The sequence below is a fragment of the Sinohyriopsis cumingii genome, chromosome 2 (genome assembly GCF_028554795.1).
Source record: "Sinohyriopsis cumingii isolate HCF-2022 chromosome 2, ASM2855479v2, whole genome shotgun sequence".
NCBI classification, from domain to species: Eukaryota; Metazoa; Mollusca; class Bivalvia; order Unionida; family Unionidae; genus Sinohyriopsis; species Sinohyriopsis cumingii.
The window spans coordinates 79,696,062-79,708,653 of record NC_142962.1 but is presented as its reverse complement, the minus strand read 5'-3'; the positions used below and the strand labels follow the sequence as shown (position 1 = coordinate 79,708,653).

The window sequence follows — 12,592 nt, the reverse complement described above, 5'->3', positions numbered from 1 at the left end:
GTGATGGGCAGATCATTAGGATGTGAAAAAAGTTCTTGAATATTCTGCTTATTCTTAGATTGTCTCAGTCTCTTATTTTGACTGCATTAGAGAACAATACAGTATACCATCTAGCTGGTCTCAGTCTTCTATTTTGACAGCATTAGAGAACAATAGGGTATATTATATAGCTGGTCTCAGACTCATAGTTTGACAGCATTAGAGAACAATATAACATAACATATAGCTGATATTAGTCTTGTATTTTGATGGCATTAGCAAACAATACAACATGCCATATAACTGGTCTCAGACTCAAAGTTTGACAGCATTAGAGAACAATACAGCATAAAGCTGGCCTCTGTCTTGCATTTTGGCAGCAATACAGTACACCATATAGTAGGATATTTTAATGGTGGAGATGTTTTTATTGATTGGCAGTTTCAGAGTGAGGTTGCAGAATAATTTTTTTCAGAATTTACAACATTAAATTTCTAGAGAGGCTCTAGATCTGCAGTTACTAAAATATAACTGGCCAAAATTAAAATCTCCTTTTTGACCAAAATTGACATTTTAGGTGCATGAAAAATACTATTTTATGATGGTTCATAGATGTGAAAATTAGACATTGGTATTAGAGACTGTACAATAGTATTAGAAACCCTAACATTTCTGAGTGTTATAATAAACAACAGAAACTAATTGATTCTCATGGGGAATATTAGGTGTTTGAACTGTTTGCTTATTTTCAAAAGTAATTGCATTAAATACACAATGATCGATCATTGTGGAAATAATCAAAAATAAAGGGAGCTAATTCTTCTAGTATAAATGGGATGTACATTTCATTGCCCTTGACAGATATTCTTTATTATATTGTTGATGTGACTGCTCTGGTGGCCTAGTGGTTAGAGCGTCTGCCTCGGATGCAAGAGGTCATGTGTTCGATTCTTGGGCAAGTCATACCAAAGACTTACAAAAAATGGTACTAACAGCTGCCTCGCTTGGCATTCAGTATTAAGAGGTTAGTATTAGGACTTGTCGGCCTGGTGTCAGGATAATGTGACTGGGTGGGACATCTTGCTACATGTCTGCATTATGATACCCCAGTATTAGACATAACAATTTGACTGAAAAATTGTTAAAGCAACATTAAAAATCCAAGTCACACACACACACACACACACATTGTTGATGTATACTAATTATGGTTAGCTTTAAACTTGTATTTTGTTTGAATATGGTATTTATGTATCTCAGAACAAATTTATCGTAATTAAAAAATATGTAAGTTAAAGTGCCTCCTTTTTTGTGATGAAACTTTGAAGTTACAATTTATCTTAATTATTTCAGATTTATTTATCTTTAGATCATCTCCCATCAAGTTATTTTCATTTTATCTTTGCAAGAGTTGTGTCCCTTATATTGTAAATTTGCACCTTGTGTAGGTAAAAGTCATCATGCAAACTCAATCAGAACATCCTCAGCTTTATCCATTGCATGCATGAAAAAATGAGAAAGTAGTGGTCATTTAAAACTGTCTCAAAACCAGGGTTGTTATAAATCATGATAACTTATTGATGTTGCAAAAATTTGATGAAGTATCTGGCAGTCTTATCAATAGTTTGTTGTATTGAAATGGAATGATACCTTCATATTTTTTTAATTCAGTGTTTCCAGGAATAAATTTAAAAGTTAAAAGTGTTGGTATTTCATTGACTGTTGAAACAACATAGAATGTTATTTGTGATGCATATCTTTTCTTTAGAATCATTTTGTCACATAAATTAACCAGATATTTTCCTGCCAAACATTTTCCAATTTGAGAACTATGATTACCTCTTAGTCCATTTCAAAAAGTCAAAATTATTCAGCTTGCATCAGAAATTAGGATTTTCTGTATGCATGAAGACTATGATTTGTTAAAATATTCACTGCATGAAAAATAGTGACTTGAGTCATGCCAAAGCGTATGTGGAAATGTGTATCGTATAATATGTACTACTTGAATATACTTACATTTTCGATCCTAAATGTCATAATTAAATGTCAGATGCAATAAATATGTCATTGTTCACTTAAACTTTCTTTTGATAAATTTACATGCAGTCATTTTTATTTTAAAATGGATTTGTCTTAATTCTTATTGAAGCAATTATTTTTATTGATTACAATATTTTATTAAATATTAAATGTTTTTAATTCAATATTCCTCATGACTTAAGTTGTTTGCACATAAAATGAAACCACGAGTATCTATGAAATCTTGCTTGCAAGACTTGGAGAGAAAAAAACAATTGAACCAGAATGAAATGCACTCTTGAATAGCTGATTTAGTCCAAGAGCTAGGAGAGAATTTATTTTTTCATCTGAGGCCCGAAAGTTTTAAAGGAGATTATAGGTTAAAAATATGTGCAAAAGTACAAATCAGGGAGTGTAAGTTGCATAAACCTGGCCATGGTAACTCAGTTGGCTACCTAATTTTGCCAGATTCCTTGCTTTGAATTCCACCATTAATTTTTGTATATTTTAATTACAGATACTTTGCTTTACTAGAATTTCCAAATGTATTGTAACTTTTTAGAAAATGGTGACATCATCAGAATTCTGAGGTCAATGATCAACTTTCAAAACCACTCATTGCTTTATTTACTTTACATTTCTACTTCTCATGTTTTAGTAGAGATAAAGGTGATACATGCTTCAGAATGATGTTGACTTTTTAAAAAAAGGAAATATTTGAATTGTGCTAAAATAAACCCACATTTGCTGATCTTAAAGTGCAATAAAATGTTATTTCATTATATTTTTTTAGAACTGGAAAATTTTAAAGCTGTAAAAGTAAAGATGTGGTATACTTTTTTGATGGGGTGATGGTTATTAAGCTCTAGATGAAGTTTTAAGTGCCAACTCGAGCATTTTAACATCAAACACTATGTTACACATATCCGGAAGAATGCAGATTTGCATTAACTCATTTCACCTATGTTTGCATGGGTTCAAGTCTCGGGATTGGCCAATGTGGGAATGTGAGAAAGCTTGCCAGTAGCTTCCAGTGGGTCAGTGGTTCTTACAAGGGTTTTCCAGTGTTTTTTCGCAAGTTATACAGGCCACCATGTATAGCCTCTCTTGCACCAACAAATGGCATTAAATACAATATAACAACATAAACTCACTAAGTCTAAGTGATACAAATATAAATGAAGACTAGTTGATAGCCAATACATAATAAACTGTTTGAAGGAGAAGAAATCCATCAGAGTAACTGTTTAACTATGGATAACAAACTCTTAACAGCATTTATAATTCTAATGATTATTATATGATTCATCTGATTACGACAGAGGGTAAAGAAGAATGTGACACATCATAGATTATACCTTAGTTACTTCATTTTTACTTATTTATTACATCATTCTTTTGTTTAATTCTTCACTTGATCCATATGTTATGTGCATTACTGTTAAATTTCATTGGGAATTCATATATGTAGGGAAAAAGCATATTATATCACTTTTAGATCAGCGTAATGTTTAAAAAAAGTGTATTTTTTATAGTTAGGTTATTTCTATACTTAAAATGTTCCTATTGTCTAGATAGTTTAAAGGCTAAAAAGTGAAAATACACTTTAAAAGCAAATGTACCAGTAGTTTAACTTTTTAAATCATTTTGCCCATAATCCATTGCCTCATGTAAGCCCCATTGGATGCCTTTACCCCATTCTCATTGAAGCATTAGTCGATACCTCTACCTGATTCGTGTGGAAGCGTGTTTGGATGTTTCAGCACAATCTGCATGGAAGTGTGTTTGGATACCTACTGTAAACATCACCCATTTTCAGTTGGTTTTCTTAGCAAAAAGCCCCAATTAAATACTACATTCACTGAAGTAAATGTTCATTAAGTCAGATCATGTGGTTGCTTTTTAAGATCTAGTTATAATCTGTTATTTACAGTAACTGGGTTGGATTTTCTACTCTTCTACTCAAATGTAGGTTGCAGATTTTGTTCAGTACTTTTTTAAGTTTGGATGATTATGAAAGTGTCTATAATTAAGATATAGGCTCAAATGTTGATGGAGACAAGACTGATTTTCAATAAATTATCAAGTTCAGATGGTTTAGTGACATAGATATAGACAAAGAACCTGAAGATTTCGGAGTTGAGAAATGTCAGCTATGGTTGGGTGCATGGCATCACTATTTGACTGTGAACAAGTTCTATCAGGATATTAAAGCATGAAGTATAATAATTAGATTTTACTCTTAAATCTTTCTGTAAATAATAGATGTGTACCTAAAATGTAAAATAGTTAAATTGATGACAAACTTAACATATAATACACTGCTATAAATTTAACAGGTAGGCCTTGTGCTTATTGAGACAGATAGGTAACAGGTGTTCTGTTTATAGTGCACTGCACTGTGTGACTTTGGTACATGTATATCAGCTGTCTAAACAGCCACTGACTTTACAAAGTAAAGGGTTAACCTGTGAAAGAATACTTATTTCTTACAGAGCAAAACATTTGTGATCCAAGCATACCAAAAATTATTACGTGAAAGAAAAAATGCAAAAGTTATAAATGTTTTGTTAAGCCTACCCTCATCATTGTTTTTTTATAATTCAAATAAGGATTCTGGGAAATGCAGGCATTCAGTTCTGACACAATTGCCAGATTTCTGCAACTATGACTGATTAATCTTATGCACATATTTTTGGGCTTAACTCCACCTTCAAACTATTTGACCTCATATGAAGAAATATAACTCCACTTACCTCTTATTCTGCACATAATCTAGTTCTGGCTCACCTGGGTGGTACCAACAGTCAGTGTTTCACAGAGGTCAGCTCCTTGAAGATTAGTCCTGTATTAATAATGCCAATTTTCTATATCTCATTTGCAGGCATAATCTTGGCTCTGGTTTTGAAGGAGAAGTCCCAAGGGGGCCATCAATGAATTTTAGGAACCAGGGATACCAGTCAGGTAGGTGGCACTAATTTAAAATTCTGGCAGGAACCATAAATTGTACATTTTATTTTGCTAGATGGGTAACGAGTCAGATGTGTGACATGTCACTGTGTTATCTATTTTATAAGCACCCTGTATACTGACAGGTAAGTTGGATCCACCAGCAAACTTATAAACCGAGATCTGCTGTCACATAATGCACTGCACATATAGGTCTGTACAGTTTGTTAGAAGTAATCAGTACAACAGACGAAATGGACCCTAACATGCTGGCACGTTATGCGGTGGCAGATCAGGGTTTGTGTTGTTTGCAGTTGGGGCTGACCTATAAGCGAGTATATATGGTACTTTTTATACCCATACTTTTAAAGATATATTGGGAGTGGTTATCTTAGCTCATCCTTTTATCATTCCATTTACATGCCCATGTCTGTCTGTCCATCGGTCACTGAATTATCATTGTAACCTGAATACACCAGTTGAATAATGCTGGTCATATTGGATATCATATTTCATGTTGATGTTTTGCCAACAAAAAAGGAATTTGGCTCTTAGGGTGCAGTCCACATTGGAAGGACAGATGGGATAAAAGATAACATATTCAATGATTATGAGTACCTTTTTTTAATCTGACTTCCATCTACACCAAAAGTAGGAGGGTGATTGTATCGGGTATGTTTTCAAAGATAACATGTTTGGGATCTTGGATGCAGCTCCCTGGGAAGTAAGAGGTGGAGATCAACAGTCAAATTTTTTCGTAGATAATATGGACTCCAATATACCCTGTAACCTGATTTCATCTATACCAGTTATGAGAGGGTGATCATATTCAGTACATGAGGATGAATAATGACAATTAAGGCTCTGAATCCTGAATGGCAATCTGATACAGAATGGTCAAGGAATGGTTTTTAAATTTTAAAAGTGCAATAGATTCCATTAGAATGCTTGTTTAGTATTATCAACTTTTGCTTGCAGGTACTGTAATGATATTAAGTCTTGGGACACTATAAATCGTGACACCCTTTTAAAAAAAATTATGTCCTACAGAAGCTTGGTGACAAAATTATTGCTGTCTTTTTCACATACTGCAGTTGTGGGATACCTTAGACATTTTTTCTTCTTCTTTTTTCTTGGCATATTTTATAGATAATAACATTGTTATTTGTTTAAAACATACTTATCAGTTGTTAAGGGGCTAACATGAATTATTGCATGGAAATGTTATAAATTAATATAATTTTGTTTGAAAAATTAAAAAAAATATTTTTAATTTTTCCCGTTTTCTTGTCAGTTCTTCCTATTTCAGATGCGTATAATTTCATCAGACGATGACAAGCATTAAGCACTAACATGATATTGTATCTGTCTTAACAGTAACTTTTCCCATTTGCTCTAGTTCACTATTGTCATTTAATGCATTATTGCATTAAAATTGTCAGAAGTCACAAGTAATCACACTTTCTTTGTTGAAAATTTAAATACCTAGGTGATTAAAATGTGGTACTGTTATTAAAACAATGAAAATAGTGTTCGGCTAATCACTCACTGTTATAAAAAACATGTTTACATCATGACATTACTGCTTATACACTGAAGATTAAGATGCACTGAATGAAGTACATCTCTTGGTTTCATTTCATAGGCACCATTGCACTACAGCTGATAATGTTTCAAATATACAGAAGAAGTCAAAGAAATAATGCGTTGAAAATAATTGCTGTAATAATGCAGTGGTTGTTTGTTTTGATGTAAGGGACCTTTAAATAAGCAAGTTTACTCAGCTATGGTAATCATGCTAATATTATGTAGTAAAAGGCCATAAAAGGAGTAATGTTGTAGAACAAAGGGCTACCAACACTGCCTTTGGACAAAATTCCCTCTCCACCCAAGCCAGCTTCAGGGTTTAAACAATTAAATGGCTTGGATTTCTGAAGAAAACAAAAAAGACAAATCAAGCAATTATTATCAGAAGCAGCTGCAAAACAACCAGCATGCCAGAATCGAGTGGAAGGATAACATACAACTAAAATGAATCAGTGATGATCTAGTCAGGCAATTTTCAGAATTCTAACCTATATTATGGTTGTTGTTGTTGTTGTTGTTGTAGGGTTTAATGCCATTTTTCAGCACACGATAGGCTATACATGGCGGCCACTATTAATGGTGGAGGAAGAACCCGGGAAAACCACTGGAAAGAACCACCAACCCACAAGAAGCTACTGGCAGGCTTTCTCACATACCCACATTGGCCGAATCTGAGACTCAAACCCATGCAGACAGGTGAGATGGCAGTGATCTGTAACAGAGAGCACTTTAGACCACTCGGCCACTTGAGGCCCCCCTATATTAAGGTCATTCTTTAATGAATATATGACATTTAACTAAATACTTGCTGGTTATGTGCCTAATATATTAATAAATGTTCAGTAAACATATATCTTTTCATATAGATTAGATAACTTTGTAGGATTGCTTCTTTCACTGAAAAACAGTAAATTTTGAATGCGAGAAACAAGCACATTAAACACCAATGGGTGTGTAGCTAAAATTCCATATGGAAGAATGAGATTCTGTATTTTAAAAAAACAATGTCAAAGACCCAGATCTGCTATTGCATAATACATGTCAGAGCTGGGTTTATGCAGTATGTTTGTATAATCAGTAGAACAAAAAGTACAGACCCAATCGGCCTGCCCCCAATTCCTCAATGGCAGTACCCAATGCAGTGGCAGTGGCACATTTTCACCCACTCCTAAGGGCTGGCCCTGAGAAGTTCACAGTATGGCATATGGTTATATTCTCGGGGCTGATCAAATTTTTTTAAAACCACTTGTCCAGTGGTTAAAAAAAAATCATGTGTCTTACATGTATTTTCACTTATCCCAAAATTTCAATCCCCTGCCTTGGTTCAATTAGATGTATATATTTTAATCAATATTAAAAACATAAGAAACAGATGTACAACATATTTGTTTCTTCAAATGTTTTAATTTTTGTTAGTTTTGTTAGTCATTGTATCTTATATACATTACATCTTACTTCGATATGTTGAAATCACTACTTCCATCAGCAAAAATGGAACAGAATTACTTCCTCTTTCTAGACACATTTAATTGACAGAACAAAGCCTCTTGCCAGACCTGTCAACCCTCAAGTTTTTGCTGTAAGTCTAATAATGATGCTTAAAGTATGGAATATAGGAAAACTTTTGGAAATATGATTGTTGTGGTAAAATCTGGATAAATTTTGATCCGGGTTTCATATTATCTTTAGTGAAATTAGTCAGTGAACTTGACTAACTTTACAGTTTGAATTCAGATTCCAGCAAACATGTTTACCCTAAAATAATAATAATGTTAATATATAATCTAAAATCAGTCAAGAATTGGTTATGTACTGTAATATGATAATTATATTAAATATTTTTAAAAAGAAAAAACATTAGTTGGGTATGCCAAACTCCTACTCTCAGTTATTAATAAAGGTCAATCACACAATACAAAAATTAAATATACATAATTGTACCATCAGGGAAAATCATGAACTTTATTTTGAAAGAATGTTGCTATCACTACTCTTTCTGAATGGATGGTTGTATCAGCATGGGATTTTTACTAGTTGGTTCAGAATAAAAATGGTGTTGATCTAGCGTCCAATTTTAGCAGGCATCCTAAAAATCTCGCTGTAAGTACTCGTCATTAATGGAAGCTTATTTTGACCTGGGATTTTCACTAGAAGACTTCTTATGATGTGAAGTCCATTTTAAATGAAAATGGTTCTAAACTATCCTCAAATATTGCCACCATCTTGAAAATCTTAAAAATCTTTTTATTGCAAATCCTATATGGATGGTCATGTTAAACATGGTTATTTCACCTTGGGACTTCTTCTAGTGTACATTTCATCCTAAATGAAATGCTGCCAAGCTGACCTCAAACATGACCCATCATGGTGGCCTAATAGACAGTGTTGCAACCATGTGCTCCAAACTATTTTTCCACACTCCATATTTTTGGTACATATATGAGGTTGCTTTCACAAGCTTACTATTTTTTCAGTTACCCAGGTAAGTGATATAAAGTTCACTTGGATCTCTTGTCTTGAATTCCTGAAAATTCTTTTCAGTCAGTAGCATGTCAGCACCTTCAAGCGCTATTTGTTAACTTGGCAGTACATAGCCAGGATTGTTCTAATGTCACATTAAACTGTATAGATACATGAGAGATTAATTCATTTTTGCTGTTACAATGTTAGTGATGCAGTTTCTACTGAATATCCTGCGTGAGTTCGAGCCTCGGTCTTGGCAAATGTAGGTACGTGAGAAAGCTTGCCAATAGCTTCTCGTGGGTTGGTGGTTCTTTCCAGGGTTTTCTATGGTTCTTCCTCCACCATTTATACTGGCTGCCATGTATAGCCTATCATGTGCTGAAAATGTCATTAAATTCAATGACAACAACAACAATCTACTGAATATAATGCTGTCTATAGGTAACTGCATTATGCATCATTCACCACATGACTGACAGCATACAATGTCATTGAGAGATTGCTGTGAATTATTAACTTCTGGCCACCATGGTGAATAAGTCCACACAAATTGTTTTTCTTCAAGGGTATTCTTGTGGTTTTTGTTAAAATAACATTTTTGTCTGTACTTGAATTCATTTATTGGGGAAGGAGTCCTATTTTTATTCCACTGAAGTGTTATAGTTTATTGAGATTAAGTTCATGGATTCAGGTGACTGCAAACTCAAAATAAATTGGTACAGCAGAAGAAAAAAAAATACTGTAATTACAGAATTTGATGTTTCAAAACAAGTTATTAAATTTGACAGCCACAGCTTCCTCAGATTTATCTTTTTTCATATACAGTTACTTTAGCATGCGGACAATAAATGTGTTATGATATATTGATTATGTACCACTGATCCATCTAACTAACGGCATACTCTTTGGTTATTGTCAGCCAAAATTTGTATGTGGTTGATTATCATATGAGATGATGTGATTTATTTGTTCAGAGAATCAAACATGACACAGGTACACTGCATATAACATGGCCACCAATGTATCATGCATCATGCAATGCTAAATTTACAAAGGGACTTAGAGGTTATGCAGTAGAGTGAACAAAACACAAAAAGACAGATTTGTACAAAGAAAATGTTTTCTTTTCTCACAAAATTATTTTTTAAAAATCTGAAAAATGATTTGACATTTTTATTGCTTTTTTTAAGTCTTGTACAAAATTGAATACCTTAAATACTCATAAATCGATCCAACTGCAAAAATGACAGATCCTGATCTTCTATCAGAGAATGTGCAAGCAGATCAGGGTCTGTGTTGGTTGTATTAATGATTACTTCTAACAAGTGCATTGATCCAGATCTGCTGACACATATGGTGGTGGCTCCGGATCTGTGCAGTTTGCATTTTGACCATACTTATAAGCAAGTATATATGGCAGATATGAAGAATTTTTTGTACCTTTATTTACTTTTAAGCAAAGTCATATCTGATAAAATATGCAGAAAGGTATTTTAGCATGTATAGACCGTACTACCTCATTATAACACTGTCCATGGGAGTCATAGAGTATACTGCATATGGTTTGACTGTCTTACTACTTAATGAAATAGGATTCATGACCATAACCGCCTTGTACTAAGAACTGTGTTATAATGAATGATCTTATAGTGAGGGAGTGCTGTATATAAACCAAAATTCCTATACAAATTTCGATCAGATGACCTCAAGATTAATAGCAGTGCTAAATCTTACAGCAAAATAAGCACACAATCGATCCAAGCTGGAACAAATTATTGGATACCTACATAGCATCATACTTTTATAATTTTAAAAAATGATATTGCAAATATGCATGTTGCACTAGTTGATTTCACAAATGCAGGTCAGTTGAATTTGCTTAATTCAAGCAAATTTATGCAAATTAAAGTTTTCATAAGAAAGTTAAGAAAGAAAATATGTGAATTGTGTGTTGCATCATCAGCATCCATACCTGGTTACATCTTAGTAAGGACTGCACTATTAAAGTTACAATTGTATACTTGTGTCAACAAGACATGGTCTGACAGAAACAAGGTAGATGGCTTGATATTCATGCTAGTACTGCACTACTAAAGTTACACTTATATACTTGTGTCAACAAGACATGGTCTGACAGAAACAAGGTAGATGGCTTGATATTCATGCTAGTACTGCACTACTAAAGTTACACTTATATACTTGTGTCAACAAGACATGGTCTGACAGAAACAGGGTAGATGGCTTGATATTCATGCTAGTACTGCACTACTAAAGTTACACTTATATACTTGTGTCAACAAGACATGGTCTGACAGAAACAAGGTAGATGGCTTGATATTCATGCTAGTACTGCACTACTAAAGTTACACTTATATACTTGTGTCAACAAGACATGGTCTGACAGAAACAGGGTAGATGGCTTGATATTCGTGTTAATTCTGCACTATTAAAGTTACACTTATATACTTGTGTCAACAAGACATGGTCTGACAGAAACAAGGTAGATGGCTTGATATTCATGCTAGTACTGCACTACTAAAGTTACACTTATATACTTGTGTCAACAAGACATGGTCTGACAGAAACAAGGTAGATGGCTTGATATTCATGCTAGTACTGCACTACTAAAGTTACACTTATATACTTGTGTCAACAAGACATGGTCTGACAGAAACAAGGTAGATGGCTTGATATTCATGCTAGTACTGCACTACTAAAGTTACACTTATATACTTGTGTCAACAAGACATGGTCTGACAGAAACAAGGTAGATGGCTTGATATTCATGCTAGTACTGCACTACTAAAGTTACACTTATATACTTGTGTCAACAAGACATGGTCTGACAGAAACAGGGTAGATGGCTTGATATTCGTGTTAATTCTGCACTATTAAAGTTACACTTATATACTTGTGTCAACAAGACATGGTCTGACAGAAACAAGGTAGATGGCTTGATATTCATGCTAGTACTGCACTACTAAAGTTACACTTATATACTTGTGTCAACAAGACATGGTCTGACAGAAACAGGGTAGATGGCTTGATATTCGTGTTAATTCTGCACTATTAAAGTTACACTTATATACTTGTGTCAACAAGACATGGTCTGACAGAAACAGGGTAGATGGCTTTATATTCATGCTAGAACTGCACTATTAAAGTTACACTTGTATACTTGTGTCAACAAGACATGGTCTGACAGAAACAAGGTAGATGGCTTGATATTCATGCTAGTACTGCACTATTAAAGTTACACTTGTATACTTGTGTCAACAAGACATGGTCTGACACAGAAACAGGGTAGATGGCTTTATATTCATGCTAGTACTGCACTATTAAAGTTACAATTGTATACTTGTGTCAGCAAGACATGGTCTGACACAGAAACAGGGTAGATGACTTGATATTCATGCTAGTACTGCACTATTAAAGTTACAATCGTATACTTGCTGAGATTGATTATTTCATTACCTAGTGCACGAACAGACAGTAAAACCTGACTTGACAGACCATTGCTAACAGGGACCAGACTTGACAGACCATTGCTAACAGAGACCAGATGTACAGATTTATTGATTTAATAGTGTTA

The 12,592-nt window shown here is 33.9% G+C and overlaps 1 protein-coding gene across 1 annotated transcript in view; it reads left to right on the top strand.

Annotated features, from left to right (window-relative positions):
• LOC149805257 (5'-3' exoribonuclease 2-like) overlaps nt 1–12,592 on the top strand; it is a 186,042-nt gene that overhangs the window by 123,142 nt on the left and 50,308 nt on the right. Inside the window, exon 30 of the mRNA XM_089948909.1 lies at nt 4,886–4,965. Coding sequence (XP_089805035.1) covers nt 4,886–4,965 — 80 coding nt within the window. The remainder of the gene's footprint in view (nt 1–4,885; nt 4,966–12,592) is intronic.